Below are 21,409 nucleotides of genomic sequence, written 5' to 3'. Positions count from 1 at the left end.
CACTTTCTTGGGTGTGTGTTGTTTTTCTCCTGCTTTTTTGTATACCTCATGATTTTTTGTTTTTGAAAGTCAGATACCTGAATAGGAGAGTAGATACTGAGGCAAACAGTTTTTATGTCTGTGAATTAGCAAGCATTTTCTTCTGCTCTGCTTTCATTGTGGGCATTTGAGTTAATTTAGTTGGGAATTGAGCAAGGTATAAGGTTTGCAGTTGTTATGGTTATCCTTAGTGCATTAAAGGTTTCAAGTTCCTCTAGTAATGCCTTGTATTTAAGATGAGGACTGGTTGGCCAGAGGGTTTTGTGGGGGTTTTTTTCCTCCTTAATACTTGCTCCACCTTTAGCTTTCAGTTTTCCCTTTGCACTTCCCTCATAGAGGATCTCTTTCCATGTTCTCATTCTGTCTCTCTCCCAGAAGTACTATTCTGTTACTTTTTACTTAATACTTGTCAGCCTAGGGAGGGGGAGTGGTGGAAGGGCTCTGATTTAGTAGTAGGAGGCACTGTGTCCCTGCAACTTGGGGGTCGGACCTACTCAGTGCTCCTGGCTCTCCCTGGGGTAGGGGCGAGGGGGAGCAGCATCTTTTCCTGCCTCTCCCCCAGGGATAAAGGTTTTTATTTCTGTTCTCTTTCCCCAAATACTATGAGTTTTCAATAATGGGAGTTTGTGTGCTATTGTCTCCAGTCACTTCAGTGAATTAAACTGTATTTGTGTCATATATTGAATGAATCAGATGTTGGGTTGCTCTCAATGTCACAAAGAAACTCTGTTGGTCCTGATTATTTCCCTTAGATTTTTCCTGTGGACATTTGAACTTTAAGAAATTTATGATAGTAGTCCTAAGTGGATTGGGAAATCAGTGAGCCTCATCATCTACTGGTAGGATTGCCTGTCAGCTGCCCTGTGCCAGAAGTAATTCTGTTAATCTGTTTGCAGCTCCAAAAGCTGTTGCAGCATGGACTAGAACATTTCAGCTGCTGGTTAAATCTTTCTGGCATATGTATAAACTTAAATAATTGCTAACAAAAAATTCCAACTAGATTATAAAATGGTTTCACCACAAATGAAGGGCTCTTTTCTTTTTCAGTTCTTAGTAGCCACAGTGAAGATTTTGAAGTGTCTCTGAAGCACTATCCCCAAATTAAAGGCTCTAGTCAATGCAAAAATCATCTTGGTAAGTCATTAATAAAAACACACACTCTACCAACAGGCATAATTAGAGCCTCGAGATTAACAAAATTGCAGTCCTTCTTGATTTAAAAAACAAAAAAAACTTCTAGAGGTGAGTCACAGGTCTTAAATTAAAAGGGAGATAAGTCCTATTTTAAGAATGGAGAGCCTAGGTGTGAGAATGAGCTGACAGCAGCTTTTGTCACCCTATTGGTCATCAGCTGATTCTCTGGTCTGGCTAGTTCTCCCATTCTGCTCAATGGGGAAGGCTCAATCCCTCAACAAAGAATAATCCCTCTTCATTCAAAAGCATGCAAGGACAGTCAGAGTACCAATCAGTGGGGGCCTTTTCCTTTTTTTACCCAGCTATGTATGTCATTCAAACTAGTCCACTACATAATTTTTAGCCAGGTGCAGTGGCTCATGCCTGTAATCCCAGCACTTTGGGAGACCAAGGCAGGTAGATCACCTGAGGTCAGGAGTTTGAGACCAGCCTGGCCAACATGGCAAAAACCCATCTCTACTAAAAATACAAAAATTAGCCAGGCATGGTGGCACAGGCCTATAATCCTAGGTACTCGGGAGGTTGAGGCAGGACAATCATTTGAACCTGGGAGATGGAGGTTGCTGTGAGCCAAGATTGTGCCACTGCACTCCAGCCTGGGCAACAGGGCAGAACTCTGTTACAAAATAAATAAATAAAAAATAGATAATTAAAAAAAATCTACTGAAAACTATTTTGGGTTTTAAAATAAGTAAAGTAGTGCCCATTCTAATCTTGTATACTGTGCTTAGCTTTAAAGCAGCTTAGTGTATAGTTATGTGTGTCTCACCATTGCATTAACTTAAGCAGTATTCTTGGCTAGGTAAAGATCTGTAGGAAGCCAGCTTGAAGACAGAACCAACTGGGCTGGTTAATAATATCCACACATCTGTCCATTGTTAAACCCAACAACCATGCCAGGAAATTCCTTGATTCTCTCATGATAAGCCAGCTAATTTTTATTATTTAGTTATTGACTTTCCATTTGATTTTTGTCATAGTTTTACTTTATGCTGAAATTGTTTAATATCCTTTTAGTTTCTTAAACATCTTAATTATAGTTATTTCACAATTTATGTCTGATACCACCATTATCTGAATGCCCTATGGGTCTATTTCTAAAGTCTGTTTTCTCTCTTGGTTTTCATTCAGGTCTTCCCTAATATTGTCTATTTGTTTGAGTATCAGACATTGCTTATGAAAAACTAGGGCTCTGGTTGATGTTATCATGCTCCAGAGAAGCTTCACTAGAAGGCAGGTAGGCTAGGAGCATATCTCCCTAACTTAATTGTGGATTGAGATAAATTGAGACCAAGTTTCAGTCCTTGTGAAGACTGGTCTGTTGTTACTATTATTCCTGGTATAAGGGATGCTCAAGGGATATAGCCCTCGAGGGTTCCAACTGGAAGCCTGGGGCAGTTACCAGGCCCTGAATGCCAACATTTCCCCTAGCACTCTGAGTATGTTAAAAACTCTGCTTGTCATTTTAGCCATTTTGTCTGTGCTTTTGAAATAAACAGTTACTTCATTGGTAAAAGTGGTGCCAAGTGTAAGCCTTATATCTCTGGGTTCCCCACTACCTGGATCTTGGAAATAAACCTGAATTTTCAAAAACGAAAGTGCTACTGTGAGTTACTGATGTCCTTCACATAAACTTTTTTATTTTCCATTTTTCTTCTTTAAAACTCACTCTTTACTTAAAGAGTCTCCAATTTTATGTTTCGTGCTATTCCCAGCACTTTGTTAAAAATAAAAAAGGATTTGTTGCAGGCTCACTCCTGTAATTCTGGCACTTTAGGAAGCTGAGGCGGGTGGATCACTTGAGGTCAGGAGTTCGAGACCAGCCTGGCCAACATGCTGAAACCCCGTCTCTACTAAAAATACAAAAAATTAGCTGAGCGTGGTGCTGCGCACCTGTAATCCCAGCTACTCTGGAGGCTAAGTCAGGAGAATCGCTTGAACCCGAGAGGCGGAGGTTGCAGTGAGCCGAGATCGCACCACTGCACTCCAGCCTGGGTGATAGAGCAAGACTCCATCCCCAAAAACATTTGTATTCAAAACTCTCACTTGTTCTTTATGAGAAATACTAGAAATGCAGTAAAACTATATAATTGCAGGATTAAATGGAATATTTTCAGTTGTATTATTTTTTCATGTCAAGCATTTTAACACAATTCTAAAGAAATGATTTCACAAACGGTACAAAAACATCATTGGAATGAGGATGGGACAGACACATAATCAGGACAGCAACCGATGCCTGTGCCACGGTGGCCACCTCTGGGTTCTCTGCGGTCACCTGGAGAAAGGACTGCTCTTTAAAGCAAACAACAATAATCCTTGTAACTGTAACACCTAAGCCCCAGGAAGTCACATTCTTAAACTCAGTCTACACTGATTTTTACTTTGGAAAGATCTCTCTTGATTGGGTATAATTTCTTTTCAATTATGGCAGAACTGTTTAGGATTGGTAATATGCTTTTATTTAATTAAAAATTAAACCCTTTATTTTGATTTTTAAGGAAAAAAACAAGCTCCTGGTTACAGCATAGTGCAGTTAGTTGCCTGTAATGTTGAAAATAGATGTGCTCTTTCCCCTTTTACTTAACACATTATTTATTCTAGAGCAAAAAGATTCTTTTTTAAAAAATATAAATAATTATGGTGTCCACCTCTTAAAAAGTGTTGTCACAGCAGTCTATTAATCTGACAGATTTTAAAGATTGTACTCCTGGGAGAAATGGTGAAGAGAAACTGGGGTGTTAATTAGGCAGATTAAAGCCAGAGATGTAACTAGTGCTAACAGAGTTTATAATGTAGAACGCCTCCATCTTCAGCCTGAGAGTGGATTTCCTTTTGCTATGATTGCAGTAGGATTCTAATTCATATTTCCTTTCTTACCATGTCTTTTCCTCTTAAAATTATCTAATAGATCTTCTTTGCATGTAAAGTACTCTAAGTATTGAAGTCTTCTAATTTGTTTTTTCTTTCTGTAAAGCACGTTGAAAGCTGCTTCCAGATATTTTGCACTAGCCAATACAGACTTTCTAGCAACAGGATGCCTATTTAAAATGCCTGGGTTGGCCGGGTGTGGTGGCTTACACCTGTAATCCCAGCACTTTGGGAGGCTGAGGTGGGCAGATCACCTGAGGTCAGGAGTTTGAGACTAGCTTGGCCAACATGATGAAGCCCTGTCTCTACTAAAAATACAAAAATTAGCCGGGTGTGGTGGTGCAGGCCTGTAGTCCCAGCTACTTGGAAGGCTGAGGCAGGAGACTCGCTTGACCTAGGAGATGGAAGTTGCAGTGAGCCGAGATCATGCCATTGTACTCCAGCCTGGGCAACAGAGTGAGACTCCATCTCAAAAAATAAAAACAAAAAATAAAAATAATAAAATGCCTGGATGGATTTAAAAACAACAATAACAAACGACAGAATTTTTTTTTCACCATGAAAATGTATGTTTTGGAAAATGTATGTTGCATAAGCAAGTGTATAAACTTCAGAAGTGAGTACTTACCCAGCACACCCTTTCCCTGGGAATGGTCCAGTTAGCAGACTTGCTGGGGCTGTGCCAGCTTTCCACATCAGGGCCCTAATGAGTTGAATTAACCACACAGGTAACTTTTACTAACCATAAAACACTGAAGTTTATAAATGATTTACTTTAAAAATACAAGTTTTTTAAAAGTATTCCAGGCACTAAAAGTAATGCCTGGAATAGCATCATGTCGTTTCTTCCCTTCAGGAAAGGCAGGGAAACCCCAGTGTCTAAACTCTGCCTCACCTGTCAGCTGCTGATACTGCCTGAGCCAGTGATCAGTCTAAGGGAAGAGGGTGATCCTTCTGACAGAACAGTTGTGAGAACTAGGAAGTTGTATTGTGCTTTACCTCTCCCCAGAGTTTTATTTGTCAAAATCTGGGCATGCCGATGGTGGTTGTGCATGAGAATATTATTTGTCATGAGTTGTGTCTCCCTCCCCCTGCCTCAAAACAAACAAAACCCAAACAAACAAAAGTCAGTGCTTTGAAAGATGCTGTCAACCTTTAATTAAGCAAAGTCAAGCTGATTACCTTTAGTAGTGGTAGGATTTTTGCTAGTGCTTCACATTTGGTGCCTGTCTCTAGAAAGGGCCCCTGAAAGACAGAGTTGAGAGTGCATGGGTTGCATCTCTCTGGTTTGGAGAGGGAGTGCAGGTGCCTTCTCAGCTGTCTCACTGACATTCTTCCCTGCCTGTCCTCCCAGTCCCTTTAGGGCAAAGAGAATGACTGCAGCTTCTCTGAGCTTTGTAACCAACTGCAAGTGAGGAAGGTGCTGATAAATTTGTCAGACTCCCTTTTTCAGACCAGGGGTATCTGAATGAATAATAGCAAGGAAATAAACTCAGTTGTGACATGGACAGCATCCTTATAACCCCAGCCCAGCACATCCAACACAATTGGGTCACTCTTAAAAACAGCAACAACTACAGCAACAAAACTTCAAGCAAATGTGCCATTAAAAACTGTTACATAATTGTAACAGATTTGAGTTTCCTCTGGTTCAGGTTTTCTTGCCTCTTTGATAATCAAATGATCTGAAGAAAGGCATAGAATTTCAAGGGAGAATCTGCATGACAGGATTACAATAAGGCTATTCATGGAGACTCTTTTATTAGCTTACACAGGATCTGCATCATTCTTCGTCTCTGGCTTTGCTACAAGGCTCCATTTAAACTTAACCCAACTTGCAGGCTTAACTGATCCAGGAATGACTCAATACAATGAGCCAGCTACTGTAGCTCTTTTTCCCCTTTTGATAAGGGGAGTTAACACAATGGGCTTTACAGTTCTTAAATGACTGATTTTTTTTTTCTGTCTTTGAGATGTGGTGCTCATGCGAACTTTTGTTTCTTTAAAAAGATTCACATGGTTTGATTATATTTTTAAAAAGCATAAACAAATCCAAAATGGACTCCCTACCCTTAGAATAAAACTTTAAAAATCTTGTAGATGATATAGATGCAAAATTCATGTCACACTATTTACACAGCTGATTTCAATATATTAGATATTAACTATTAGTATTATTCAATTAAACTTGAAAACATTTATTTTTGAAGGGTGATTCTGATATAATTTCTAGCAGTACTTCAGCATTGAATTTCACATTTGCACATTTCTTGTTATCTGCTCGTGTTTATACTGTATTCATGACCTAATATGATGTGTAAATTTAACATTTTAGTGAAATTGGTCAGGTGGTTAGAGACCATGAGATGGCTGCAGTGCTAATATACTTCCCATTTCCCGTCAGGGCACCTTGTTTATCCCTGAGTAGCTGGGATGGAGAGGAAACCCTTGAGGATGCATTTGGTGGCACACTGCACTGAGAGCATTAAGGACCCCCGCTTTGGACACACACCTCAGAATAGTGGTTCCCAAACTTTAGTGGGAACAGGAATCATCAGGGATGCTTGTTAGAACTGCAGATGCCTGGAACCCACCCCCAGAGACTCTGATTCAGCAGGTCCGGGATGGAAGCCCAATAATTTGCATTTTTAACAAGCCACGCCGTTGATTCTAATGGGGTGGTTATTGCACCACACTGAGAGTCATTCTCCTGAAGTCACTGGGGAACGTTGGGAGGCCCTACCTCCTCCCCTGCAGCACCTGTTGCCCCTAGGTGAGCAGAGACCTTGGTTAGGAGTGACCCCTGGTGTGATCCCAGAGGTGCAGATGTCAGGAGGGGAAGGACAGCTCTAGTATTTCCAAAGTGTCAGAGCAGCTCTTGCGTCTTCCACCTGGTCTGCTTCCATCCACACAGCAGGGCGGTGTCCTCTTCATCCTCATGTGGCAGGGAACACCTCGCCTGTGGACCAGCGCTGGATGTTTGAAGGTGTCATCTCACTCTCACTCTAGCTTTGTAATTAGAATTTCAGAGCGGTTGTTACCTGCAGCATTTAATCCAAATTTGCATCTTTATCCCACTCCCCTACCCCGATTAATGTAGTTTTGGATTTTTGGAAATGGAGATCTTTTTCAAAAGGACCTCCAATTAGAAATGGATTCTCAAGAAGCCTTTTGGGAATTATGGATGTAACGTGTTTGTTCATTTCACGAGGATGAGATTTTTCCTTGAAGATCTGTTGATCTGATGGTCAAAGCAGATAGGGAAAATAAAGTTGATGATAGCTACCGATGTTTTTAACAGTTTGCCTGGGGTGCTGTTGTGTGTTGTGTTTGTAGAATCCACCCCCGTATCGTTGGCAGACTTTTTTATTATGAGAATTTCCAGGCTATTCAAAATTAGAAAGTACAAGAAACTCCCATATATTCCTTACCCGCTTTGCAACTTTCCAGAGTTATCAAGATTTATCGTATTTTCCAGCAGCCTTTTCTCATCCTTAAATCTTGCTGGTGATTTTTGTAAGGGAGAATAAGTAAAATCTTTTCTTCACCTACGGAAAGTTTCGTGGCTGAGGGCCCTATAACAAAAGACAGATGAACAAGAGAGAAACATACAGATGTATTTATTGTAAGTTTTACATGACACAGCAGCCTTCATAAAAAGTGTAGACCCCAAGACACAGGGAAACCTCTGTATTTTTATGCTTAGGTTTGATAAAGAATGGACAGTCTTTCAGAGGTATGACAGGACAAAGGGGTACGATCTAGCTGGCATGAAACTAGAAGGAAGTTGGCAAGGCCTGTTTGTTCAGATTCTTCCCTGTGTCTTCAGAGACAAGGAGATTGTTTTTCTCTGGGTGTAGGGAGGGCACCTCTGGAATGAGGGTCTTATGCCCTGCTTCATGGGAAGGGCAGAAAATTCTTTTATGGCTTGCTTTAGGGGAGGAGAGAGCAGAAGGGCAGAGGGACCTCCCTGTTTCCGCTGTTTTCTCAGATGCCAAGTTGCCATATTTTGGGATAACATGTCTTGAACCTCATCATTTTCAAAGTGGTTCATTTGAGGAATGAAACAAACATGAAATGCTTTGCTTGGGGCCTGAGTCGAGTGGTCATGAATAGTCATTTAAACGTGTCCTTTTCAGGAATGTGTTCCAGAAGATCTAGAACTGAAGAAGAAGATTTTTGCTCAGCTAGATTCCATCATTGATGATCGAGTGATCTTAAGCAGTTCCACTTCTTGTCTCATGCCTTCCAAGTTGTTTGCTGGCTTGGTCCACGTGAAGCAATGCATCGTGGCTCATCCTGTGAGTATTTTAAATCCAGAGGATTGATTGTATCTCATCTCATTCTGTGTTTTTTTTTTTCTTTTTTTTTTTTGCGGGGGAGGGGGGTCAATAACTTGTGAGTAATCCATTAGTCTTTTAAACGGCTTTATTGAGATATAATTCACTTACACAATTTGCCAATTCAAATTGTGCAGTTCGGTGGTTCTTATTGTATTCAGAGTTGCACAATACTAGTATTTTAAAAAAGAATTTTATCCAAAATTCCTTGGATTTTTATCTGTGTACCTAATGTGCAACAGAATAGAGTGAGGACTGCTTTGAGGCTTTCGCCCCCAAGTAACTGTGTAGCTGAGGAGGCCGACTAATAAATAATTCTACTATCAATATAAAAGTGCTACATCAAAAACGTATACATTGGGTAGGATTGTATAGATACGTCACTTGCACTGTGTAGTTTACTCAACACAATTCAGAGTAGGATTGGTTTTGTTACAATGCAGATTCTGGGTCCTGCTCCTGAGATTCTGACTGTAGGTCTGACTTCAAGGACTTTTTTCCCCTTGTGGTTTCCCTTCCACTCACTCATTGTAATTAACTATGCAAGCTTATTTGCCAGGAGTACATTATGAGGTGCCTGGGACAATGAGTTTCAGATTGGCGTGCAAGCACTCAAGGAATCTTTTAGCGGTTAATGTATTGAAGTGAGGAAAGGGGAGTGAGAGAGGAGATTCAGTGAACGACGTTTGAGCCCCAGCTGCGAGCTCAGTGTGACCTTGGAGAACCAGGACTGCCTGTTAGAACGGGAAAGGTGACTTAGCTCAAGCTATGATAAATATAATAGTACAAAATAGTGACCACACCCTTGGCACCACCAGGTTGTCAGAGGTTCGGATCAGGGAGAAGCAACATAGAGGGCCCAGCCTGGCTAGGACCTGGTTGGGCTGATGAAGGGAAGAGAGGGTCTGAGGCTGGGGAAGAGCATAAGCAAAGACCCTGGGCCAAGAACACGCTCGGTGTGCAGAATTGTGGGAGGCCAGCCTGGTGGCATGAGCACACATGCCTTGGAGCCATGGGAGAACACTGGAAGGCTTAGTAACAGTTGGGTCTGGAGAATCGTGAGGGTTACTCTGAAGAGCTGGGACAGACAGCTTGGGTCCAGAGCAGCAGTGTGAGGTTGTGGAAGCGCTGCTTGGGGAGGGTAACATGAAGGTCCTTCCTGGGATGAAGACGGGTCAGAGAGGGGAGCAATGATGTCACAGGACTCGGGCAGTAGTCCAAGCATGAGTGAGCAGGGCCTGGGATCGAGAGCAGGGCAATTCCTCTTTCTGAGCAAGAGCCATTTAGAATGTGGAGGTAACAGACTCCTACCGGATCTGTAGATGCCCACCAGGTTTTATGTGCTAAGAAGAGCAGCAGCTTGGACCACCATTTACATAGCTGCATGGTCCTGGGACATACGATGGAAAGAATGAGGAATGGTTAGAAAATAAGGAGGCTGAGATGCATAAGAATAGAAGAGAACCAGTCACATTTGGTTACCACTCAATTACGAGTGAGATTAGCATTACGAGGGACCCTAATTGAAAGCAAGTCCCGAGAAGCCTGCTGTGCCTTTGCTTTGGTGACATATACATGTCCGTGGACAGGGCTCCTGGAGACCTCAGCACTTTCTAGGTTGCTCCTTGATTGTTTCAGTGGAAGCTGTCAGCCTCCTAATTTCTAACCCATGTTCTTGCTTCTAAGTTAGTTTGAAACAAAACTAGTCTAAATAAAGTTGCTCAGAAAATACCTCCTGAGTTATTTGACGAGACGTTTACTGCATCTCTTTAATTTTAAATTGCCAGATGGGTGAGAGGACACCTGAGTCACTTTCTTCTCCCTCACACCCAGCCCAGTCCCTTGACCAGCAGTAGTTGGTAACTGTTGAATAATGACACTTCTCTCCCCACTTCCTACTCTTGTTCCATCCCACTATTGCTCACTTATTTAATGAAACAGCATAAAGTCCAGATCCTATTTTAAAAATTAATCTTCCCCTTTGGGAGGCCGAGGTGGGTGGATTAGGAGGTCAGGAGATCGAAACCATCCTGGCTAACACGGTGAAACCCCGTCTCTACTAAAAATACAAAAAATTAGCCAGGTGAGGTGGCGGTCGCCTGTAGTCCCAGCTACTCGGGAGGCTGAGGCAGGAGAATGGTGTGAACCCAGGAGGTGGAGCTTGCAGTGAGCCGAGATCGCGCCACTGCACTCCAGCCTGGGCGACAGAGCGAGACTCCATCTCAAAAAAAAAAATTAATCTTCCTTATTGTTACAAATTATTTTTAAACAAAACCGATGTTAATTAAAGCAAATCAAATAACCCAAGTTAGCCATCTTTGGACCTTTCCCTTTCTTTCCTCTATGTTCCAGCTGCCCACCTCTCTCTCTTTCTCTCTCTTTTTTTATTCTTTCTCTGTGGCTCTGTCACCCAGGCTGGAGAGCAGTGGTGCCATCAAAGCTCACTGCAGCCTTGAACTTCTGGCCTCAAGCAAGCCTCCTGTCTCAGCCTCCCCAAAGTGATGGAATTACAAGACAAAGGCACCACACCTGGCCCCACCTCTTGCTCACCCCACGGGACCTCCAGGGGACTGGACAGGCAGTCCCTACAGAATCAAGACCCATTTGTAATCTCTGAGGAACCACAGAGAAGCACCCCCAGGCCAGCTAGGAGCCCACCCTGCAGCCCCCAGTCCCTGCTTGGGGCCCTTTGTTTCAATCATTAGTGATTTCTGCCTGGGCCGAAAATAGGATGAAGAAAAAGGAGGCTTGTTCATGCCGTGCCAAAGTGGATATTCAGCAAATTGGAAATGTTGCTTGTCTCTGCCCACACAGAGAAGCCTGCAACCCTCGTTGCACGGCCACGTGTTCCCTCAGTGGGTGGGGAAAGGCGCTGGCCAGACGGGCTCGTACTCCCAGCGCAGGAGTTCAGGCTGGGTTTTAGGGTGGGCTTCCAGGACTAGAGCTGCTGACGGCCACACTGAAGGCCCAGGAAGAGGGCTGTTCATGCAGCCCGGCTCTGTTCTGGACATTTTCTTCTCCAGTGTCTTTTGTGTTGTTTCCTCAACTCCTCGTGGCAGCGACTCCGGAATTCCTACGTGGAGGGGCTGAGGGAGGAGAATGTGACGGCTGGGGCCTGTGGGTGACAACGGTGTGCATGTTGCACTGCAGTCTCAGTCCTTACTGAGCTCTATGTTAGCATTGACAGAGTGGCAGTTTTCTACTGATAGTTTAGCCACACTTTACAAAGAGGCTCCCTGCTTTTTTCTCTTCCTTAGTTCAGTCTGGGAAGGCGATGGTCCGACAGGGCTGGTGGGGTCTTCGGAGCCCACCAAGTACTGTGCTGTATGGACAGGCCTGCTTGGGAAGGGGGCCGCGGCTGGCAGACTGGGGCGTGCGGTGGGCGTTGGGGGAGAGGCCACCAGTTAGCCCGCTCCCCCGCCCCTTGCTTGTGCGTGGCCTTTTCGAACTCACCTCACGTCTCACACCGAAGTCATCTGCCCTGGTATTGGTGGTAAATATTGGATGTATGGGCTTGCTGTCTGCAAAGCGCCCGTGCTCTGTGCGTCTCTTTGCACATCTGCACGGCCCTGCGGCCGCTCCGAGCTGCCTTTGAGCCCTCCCTGCGAGCGCGCCGCCGAGAGGATGGGCTACCCATGAAGCATCGAACACCGAGGGCTGGCAAGAGGCCCCAGCCCGGCTGCCTCCCGCGAGGGCGCTGTCGGCCCTGTGGGCCTCGCCGTTTTGGTTGCTCCTGGAGCGGGGGTGAAGGGAGTCTCTGTGGGCAGCCGCGCTGTCGGCGCGGTCACATGGGGCCCGGGCAGCGGGGAAGAATGCGTCCCTTGTGCTTCGCCGGCCTGCGCAGGCCCAGGCCCCTGCGCTGCGCTGCCGTTGTATCTGTCTAACCCTTTCGGGGGCGTGTTTCCGAGTCCACCTCGCACACTCCCACATGGAAGGTTTGGGGCGGGGGAGCTGCCTCCTCTCCTCTCTCGCCTCTTCTCCTCCCCTCTATTGTGGTAAATTCAAGGGGCACCTGACCTTATTGACAAGATTGACCTCTTGGGCCAGAGGCTGAGGGCTGTGGTTAGGGAGACTGTGCCCCAGCCGGGAGACCTCGAAGGTCCTTTTGCGGCGGCTTCCGTAGGTGGACACGGAGGTGTGGATGGAAGTCGGTGTGAATGGAAGTCTGTTTTGGGGGGCTGCGTGGGGCCCAGTCGCTGGCCCCTGCGTCCTAGTCAGCCGTGTGCCTTGTACGGTGGGCGCTGGGCAGCCCTTCAAGATTTTTCTTTGGAGAAGGCATGATCAAAGTCCTGTTTTTTACTTTTAAAATGTATAATTGTGGTAAAATATACATAAGAAAATCTACCGTCTTAACTATTTGTAAGTGTGCAGTTTGGAGGCATTAAGGACACTCTCATTGGTGTGCAGCCACCACCACCAACAATCCATGGAACTTTCTCCTCTTATAAGACTGAACCTCCTACCCATGAAACACTAACTTTCCACTGCTCCACCCCAGCCGCGGCACCTGAACCTAGCTTTCTGCTGCTGCTGTGGATTTGATAGGCTCCCGCTACAACACGGATTGCTCTGGGAGGATGAGATAGAGGGGCTGAGACCCCAGCAGGAGTCCCATGAAGGGAGTGCAGAATCTATATGGAAACGGGGGCCCTGAGCTGAGGGTGGCAGTGGCAATGATTTTTTTGAGAGAAGAGTAAAGAGAAGTAACAGGACTTCAGTAACTGATGGTGTGTCCGGAGTTGGTCTTGGTGGGTTGTGGTCTTGCTGACTTCGTGAACCACAGACTTGGTGGTGATTGTTACAGCTCTTAAGGATAGCACGGACCCAAAGAGTAAGTGGTAGCAAGGTTTATTGTGAAGAGCAAAAGGACAAAGCTTCCACAGCAGGGAAAGACAGCGGAGTGGGTTAACGCTGCAGGTGGGGGTGTAGGGGTGTGGGTGGGGGGGCACGTGTGGGTGTGGGTGGGCGGTAGGGGTGGGTGGGGGGAGTGACCAGCTTTTTTTCCCTAATTGGCCCCTCCCCTGTTCCATTTCTGCCCTATCAGAGTTCCCTTTTTTCAATCCTTCCCCCGATTAGCTACTTTTAGAATCCTGCTGATTGGTGCATTTTACAGAGCGCTGATTGGTGCGTTTTGCAGAGTGCTGATTGGTGCGTTTTACAGAGCCCCGATTGATGTGTTTTACAGAGCACTGATTGGTGCGTTTTACAGAGTGCTGATTGGTGTATTTTACAATCCTCTTGTAAGACAGGAAAGTTCCTGATTGGTGCATTTTACAATCCTGTTGTAAGACAGAAAAGCTCCCCAAGTTCACCCTTGACCCAGGGAGTCCAGCTGGCCTCACCTGTCAATGGAAAGTGAGAGGGGCTAGGGAGAGGCAGGGGCCAGGAACGTTTCTCCTGGTACTGACTTGGGTGTGGGGATGTGACACATTCTCACTGAGATCAGGAGCCTGCCAGGGTTGGGGACCATGGGGGTAACCCACATGAGACAAGTCTGTGCTGGGGTGTGCCCAAGGGAAAGCGTCCAGCACTCAGTTGCAGATGTGGGCCAGGGTGAGGCTGGGATCTGTGTGAGACATGCAGGTGTATTCTGTGTCCTCAAGTCTTGGTGGTGGTGACACCAGGGAGTGGGCACAGATGGGCCACTGTGGCAGACTGGGGGTCACCATCACTCAGTGAAAGTGTGAGCAGGAAAAATCGCAGAGAAGACTGAGAGGAGGGAACTGGTGAGTTGTACATAGAAATGCTTTCTAACTCCTTGTCTCAGTCTGTTTTTGCTACCAGTGAGGCTTACAATGTTTGAAAGACCCCAATCCCAGCATGCCTGCTTTATATAAAATAAGGTAAAATTCATCTGAGAAAGACACACTTCCAGTTCTTCTAATCTTCATTTTTCAAAAGGTCAGAGGTTAAGCGTTTCCATAAGAATTCAGTAGGTGACAGGTGTTTAACCGAGGCATGGATTTACCATCTGTCTATTTGGAAACAGGAGCCATCTTTTCTTGATTCCTGAGAGGGCAGAGCAGGTGCCCAGGATGGCCCTTATTTCTCCTTTCCTCTTCTGTGGGAGTCATCTTTAAATGGAAGCTTCTGCTCATGGAAGCATCACTTAGCAAATGTGACATTCTACCTATCACCCATGTAGTGGAGGAAAACCAATTGAAAAGCATCATTTCTGTTTGCTGTGGTATACTTGGCTCAGTGCTCAGGCCAGTCAGGTTCTACCAGGCACTGTTTTCTTTGGACATTTGATAACTCTCTGTGAGGAATCTCTAAGAACAGTTTCTCAAAGTAAACCAAGAACACCAGAGTTGAACAGTGAAGTCCAGGGTCCTCCCTTGGGGCATGCTCACCTGGACAATGCCTTCCTGTGTTGGGCTCGTCGGGGTGCTGGGGCTGCTGAGGTGTGTTGATGCCTGTTGATTTCTAGAGCAGGAAGGTGACATTAGACTGGAAGAGGCAGACACTTAAGGTACAATATGGAGGAATTAAGGAAATACCAGGTTTTGGGAAGACACTGCTAATAATTTATTTTTGAGATGATCTGGCACTGTCACCTAGGCTGGAGTACAATGGCACAATCATGGCTCACTGCAGCCTCCACTTCCTGGGCTTAAATGATTCTCCCACTTCAGCCTTCCAAGTAGCTGGGACTACAGGTACACAACACCACACCTAGCTAATTTTTTTATTTTTTGTAGAAACAGGGTCTCGCTGTGTTGCCTAGGCTTGTCTTGAACTCCTGGGCTCAAGTGATCCCTCCACCTCGACCTCCCAAAGTTCTGGGATTACAGGTGTGAGCCACCGCACCCAGCTTGCTAATAATTTTTAACACTGACACAGAAGAATGTCAGAGCCTGTGGTGACTGCAGATGGGAAGACATGATTCTGCGGGGTGGTGGGCTGGGAGGAAGCTTTGAAGACAAGACAGATGGGAGCAGAGAAACTCTGTCCTGGGGAGGCCAGGGACTTGAAGATTAGCCGTAAACATACAGGATAGCAAACTGTTCCTCCAAATTCCAACTTTGTATTTTGGGTATTTTTTTTTTTAAACAAAACCACACAATTCTGCATCAGGTTCCCTTTTTCTCTCTCCTTTGTGAATAAATTTCTTTCTCAAGTATCTTGTTGTTGGCCACTGAATCTAAAGGCACCATTCCAAAGATGCATCTGCTGCTCCTGACCATTCAGGGTGGGTGCAGTTCCCCAAACCCAGGGTCATCTCCTTGACTCCCCCACTTCTCTCTCTCTCCTAAGGTGAATCCGCCATACTACATCCCGCTGGTTGAGCTGGTCCCCCACCCGGAGACGGCCCCTACGACAGTGGACAGAACCCACGCCCTGATGAAGAAGATTGGACAGTGCCCCATGCGAGTCCAGAAGGAGGTGGCCGGCTTCGTTCTGAACCGCCTGCAATATGCAATCATCAGCGAGGCCTGGCGGCTAGTGGAGGTGTGTGTGCCCGTCCTCTCTCCCTCCCTCCCTTCCTTTCTCCCTCCTTCTTCCCTCCCTCTCAAAGTTGAGCAGGACAGTGAAAGTTGTTCCTTGGGCAGCCTGGAAGCTGGGAAAGTCAGAGGCTGCTTGCTTCTTCTTGCTCTATTCTGGAGACCAAGGGCCACCTTTAGAACCAAAATAAAATGCAGCGATTCACTGTCTGCCTGAGAGGTTCTTCTTACAGTCACCTGATACCAGGACACGATGACAGGCTTCTCTCCTTCCTGCCCTTTCATAGCATTAGACATAATAACCTATGTGGCCCACTGCATTTTCCCACAGAGTCAGCTTTTACCCCTCAGTGTTATAATTTTTCAAAAGGAAAAAAATTATATTTTGTGTAAACTTCTGTCTCCTGAAGGAACCTAATTGTTTCAAGAGCTTGAGGAAGAAGTGATGAATAGGCTTGTTAGAGTAAATGCTTGTCTTACCTATAAAGAGGAAATGATATGTAAATATATTTAACATCATCCTCTAATGAAAGGATTTTACATGGAGGTGAAGAAATGGCCTGGCTGCACGCATTCTCGTGTACATTTGCATGAGGGGCCATGGTGCCTGGAGGAGATAGGTCAGCTGGACCCCAGGACGAGGCGGAGAAGTCTCGGGATCTGGGAGTGGAACTGTCCGGCCTCCCTTATGGCACTTGCCCGGCTTCTGCAGGGGGAAGGCAAGACTCTGCCCACGCCTGTGTTGCAAAAACATTGTGGAAGGCTCAAGGGCCGGAAGTACCCAGCTGCACAGCGTAGGGAGGACGCTGCTCGGGCTCGAGTCATCTGCACCTGGCTCCACAGTTCCTTGTTTGGACTCGCAAGGACACACACCGAGCCTTGCCTGAGACGGCAACCAGGAAGCTGACTGTGCCCCAGCTTCCTTGAGTGTTGCATTTCAATTTCCCAGCAGTTCTTCCAAACCAGGCAGGTGTGCATGACAGACGTGGCCTCCCGCAGCCTGCTTCTCGTGTTGGGCCAAATCCCCGTTAGGTACATTGTCTGACTGGACTGCCGGGTGCATTTGCCATGCGGTTGCCTCGATTCTGTGTCTTGATGTCTAAATCCACTTAAGGCTCCTGTATTTTCAAGAAACAGTGCTCGGGTTTCCACTGTTAGGGCGGCGGTTTGAATTTCTTAGTAATTTCTTGAATATCAGTCAGTGTCAAGGTATTTTTAAAGAAACACAGATCTATCAGAACCTTTTTGGAGATTTATTTAAAATATTTCCATTTGTCTAGAAAAGGGGAACAACTTTAGACTCCTTGCCCATGTTCACTTGTTGAATTAAACCTTGTGGGGTTTTACAGGCAATCTCAGCTTTTTATTTGTAAGATATTTTAGCGCACTGAGTAAACTCTTGCTTTCTCCAATCTGAAAGGTGTGAGCCCATTCAAGGAAGGGTTTGGGATTCAGGTGTAAGGGGATCGGGTGGGAGGTGTACACAAAGAACTCTCCATTGCAAGAGCCATGGAGGACTCTGGTGTTTCCTTTTGCTGCTGGAGGAGGGCAGGTGGAGGGGTGAGTTGGGCTGCTCTGGTAGTTCTGCTGACTCACGATGTCCACCCTGCTTTTGGTTGTCCCTCTTCATGGGTCATGGCAGCCTGAGTGACATTGTGTTACTGGCTAGCGGGAACATTCTTGCTCCTGGCTTTCCACGGTGACATACCTCCTGAGAAAGTGAAGCCTGCATATGTCTCTGTGTTGGCTGCTGTGGGACTCAGATGCCTGGAGTCCCTGTAAGGAACTGAGTGCCAAAATCTAGCAGGATACAGTTTGTGACAGAACAGGAAGAGGTCAAGAGAAATGGGAAATTAAGAAAATGTGAGTAAAACCCAAAGAATTACCTTGGTGAAAGTCTAGAAGATAATTTGTTTCTAAAAATAAGGATTATCTACAGGTAGTGGGGCCCAAGGCAGCTCTAGAAACTACAGGTCCTCTCCTGGCAGGGGTGGGGTGGGAATGGCACTACCAGGCACCCCGAGCCCCACAGGGATGACTTCCAGGGTGTGAGGGGCTTTAGTTATGGGGCAGGGCTGGCAGAGAGGGAGCATGGAGGAGTTCGGGGAGGAGGAGGGGGCTTGTCGTGGTGCTGACCTTGACCATCACCGCTCAGTGGCAGCACCTCCGTTGGCCAGCTACTTCAGGAGCTGGTCACAACCAGCGTGCCAGCACTCCAGTAGCAGGTTGAAGTTTGACCCTTGCTTGGCATGTTAATTGGGTAGAGCCAGGATGCTTTCAGGGTAAGAGAGGAGCCAGGTGACTTGGTTCAGGGCGCTAGGGGAGCCTGCTGGAACTGGAGCACTGGCACACTGGTCATGACCTTGTTCCTGAAGTAGCCGCTGACATGCGCACCTGAGCATCCACTTGGATGCCCTGTATTCCATAAGGCTCTGGGGCTGCGCGGCAGAACCGTGCCTCGTCTCATTGTGGCCCTAGAGAAATCTTGCCTACCATGATTGTGCTGGCTACAGTGTGCCTCCCACCTAGCAGACAGTGGTGTACCTGACACTGTTCTGGTGGGTTGGTTTAAGGATTCTTGATTTTATTGTAGGAAAATCTATGCTGCTGTGGCCGGTTTCCATGCCAGATACTGCAAGTCAGCAAAAATGAACAAACCTCTCCAGGGCCTCACCTCCCCGTCTTGCAAATCTGTATAGTTGCTCCAAGCCACAGTTGAACACAGGGTGCAATGACACCCCTTTGACTCACAACTTCCAAGCCAGATGAACTTGAATTTGCATTTTGGAGTCTTTCCATAGTTGAGCTTAGATTTGGTGTTTTCCAAGTTTGCCTCAAAACTTTCAAGAGCAACTTTTAATAGAAAAGGAGCAGAATTGGGGAAGTTTTACAGAAGAGGCTAAGTAGGCTTGTGCATGTTTTAAGTTGAAAAGCTCCAAAGGCCTTGCAGAGCTTCTCCTCAGTGAGGCCTGGTGTGGGTTCCATGTGTGGCCGGAGTGCCTGGCTCCTGAGCCTTGACTGTAGTGAATGGAATGAGCGTTGGTGGGGGGCAACTAGGACTCACTGCTCCTCTAGGACTCACTGGTGTGGGCGCTTCTGTTTCAGGATCCTCTGGGCTCATAAAGCAAGTTGAAGTTTGACAGCCTTTTCTGTTTGACCCTTGCTTGGCATGTTAATGGATTAGAGCTGGATGCTCCTACCAGGGTAGGAGAGGTGCCAGGTGACTTGGTTCAGGGCGCTAAGGGAGCCTGCTGGAAACGAGCTGTGTGCCTGTGTCCAGGCATGTGGGTACTGGGTCAGCAGGTCAGGGAGGAATGCCGTTCCCTGCCACCCCTGCCATCCGCAGGTGAGGCAGCTCTGCACAAATCATATGAAAGTGTGAATTTCCAGGGGTCTGACCTCCAATTTGAGGTAGGAGCTAGAGCAGGATGGAAGGACGGCTTGCATTTCCACCCGTGACAGTGTCTTGCTGCTGATGTCAGCTGCGTTGCCACTCACTAAGTGGTGATAACAAGGGATCCCATGGATTGACTTTTGCATGTTCAACCAGCCTCACATACTCGGAATAATCCTACTTGGGATTGCTGGATTCAACCTGGTTATGCTTTGTTGTGAATTTTTTTTTGCATCTAAATTCATAGGAGATATTTGTCTGTGGATTTCTTTTTTTGTATTATCTTTATTTGATTTTGGTATCAAGGACGTACGGGTGGAGAAGCCCAATGCTTGGGACCAGAAATATTTCAGATTTTGGATGTTTGCAGATTTTGGAATATTATATACTTACTGTTTTAGCATCCCTAATCTGAAAATCTGAGATCTGGAATGCTCCAGTGAGCATTTCCTTTGAGTGTCATGTTGGCGCTAGAAAAGTTTCAGATTTTGGAGCACTTTGGGGTTCAGATTTTCAGATTAGGGATACTCAGCCTGTTCTAGCTGCATACAATGAATTGGGAAGTTCTTCCTCCTATTTTCTGGAAGAGATTGTGTGTAATTTTTGTTAATTCATTTTTAGATATTTGGTAGAATTTTCCAGTGAAACCATCCGGGCCAGGGTGGGGTTCTTTTCTGGGATGATGAATTTAATTTCTTTAATGGTTATGGAACCATTTGGATTGTCTGTTTCATCGTGATTGAGTTTTGATGGTTCGTCGTTTCTGAGAAATTGGTCCATTTCTTCTAAGTTGTTGAACTTAAGAGCATAAAGTTCTCGGTAGTCCTCCTTTTTATCCTTTCAATGGCTGCAGGGTCTGTAGTGATATCCCTGGTTTCCTTCCTGAAATTGGTGATTGGTGTTCTCTTTCTGTCTTTGTTCTCTTGCTAGAGGTTTATCAATTTTATTGATTTTTTTTTTTTGAGGAGCAACTTTTTGTCTCATTGATTTTTTTTTCCTTTTATTTTCCCGTTTTCAGTCTCACTCACTCACTCTGGGACCATATTTTTACACCTGCAGCCGAGCATTAAAGAGACATTCTAAGAAAGGGGCGGGGGTGGCAGGGAGGCTCCCTCACTGTGGGGGTTTGTGGAGGGGAGCCACGCTGCCAGTGCCATTTCTAGGTCAGAAAGAGAAAGCACTGGGAATGACAAGCATTTTCTTTTCTTGTCTTTGTGGCATCCTGGGCTATGAGACGCTCCCTTGTCATCACCCATTCTCTCTCTGTTCCCTTGCAGCTCTGTAAGCCCTTAGACCTTCGTGGGGTAGAATGGACACCCGGATAGCCAAGGGAGTGAAGGAGCCAGGTCTATTGTGCCATCTCACAGATGTTCACTCCGTTTTGTTTCTCTTCCAGTTGGCTTCAGTTTTGGGATGAAGCAGCCCTGTGGTCTTGGAAATGCCAGATGGACATGTCTGGCCACAATCTACTGACACTTCCCCTGCCAGAGGCGTGCTCCCTGGGTCACATGATCTTATTGGCTGGGATGTCATTTCAAGTCTACATTTTTAAGGCATTAGCATAATGAAGGACATTGTGTTGTGACAATAGACTTTTGGCTGGACAGTAGCTAAGTTTGTTGCCTGTAAATTCTTTCCCATGAGGGCAGGGTATGTGGAGGTGCCTGGGAATGAATCTGCAACCCTCGGCAGGTTCTCAGCCTGCTGGTGTGAGTTGGTGGTGATGAGCTTCGGAAATTGCTGACCTTGGGTTCTGCCTGTCCTTCGGAATTATGTCATCCCTGTGCTGGACTGCTGTCCTTAGGGCCTGGGCCGCAGAGATTGAGTTCTTGGTCTCTTGATTTGTCAGGGTGGGTGTAGTCTGGGGCATCTGGATGGGGCCCTGAGATTCCAGAACTTCGTCATTGAGCTTTATTTCAGACATGTCTGCCAACTGTTAGGAGACATTGTTTTAGTTAATGAAGTGTATCTCAAAGATCATGTAGTAAAATTGGCAGATGAGGCTTTTTGTGGCAAACTTATTCAAAGATTTCTGTTGAATATCATTTGTATGCACATACCACGTCCCTGGCTCTGTATGTGTCTCTATGTGTGTCTCTTGTTTCTGACTCCTTCTCTCTGACCGC

The 21,409-nt window shown here is 45.9% G+C and overlaps 1 protein-coding gene across 5 annotated transcripts in view; it reads left to right on the top strand.

Moving 5' to 3' along the window:
* Positions 1–21,409, top strand: part of CRYL1 (crystallin lambda 1) — a 122,428-nt gene that overhangs the window by 77,997 nt on the left and 23,022 nt on the right. For 4 of the 5 annotated variants that reach the window (XM_001147202.7, XM_001147059.7, XM_054664848.2 and 1 more), the window contains 2 exons: positions 8,244–8,405; positions 15,702–15,896. In XM_001147202.7, coding sequence (XP_001147202.1) covers positions 8,244–8,405; positions 15,702–15,896 — 357 coding nt within the window. The remainder of the gene's footprint in view (positions 1–8,243; positions 8,406–15,701; positions 15,897–21,409) is intronic. The other variant, XM_009426694.4, reaches the window with a different exon arrangement.

Source organism: Pan troglodytes, chromosome 14 (assembly GCF_028858775.2).
Source record: "Pan troglodytes isolate AG18354 chromosome 14, NHGRI_mPanTro3-v2.0_pri, whole genome shotgun sequence".
Classification (NCBI taxonomy): domain Eukaryota; kingdom Metazoa; phylum Chordata; class Mammalia; order Primates; family Hominidae; genus Pan; species Pan troglodytes.
Note: the sequence above shows the minus strand (reverse complement) of the source record. Positions and strands in the feature narration are given on the sequence as shown.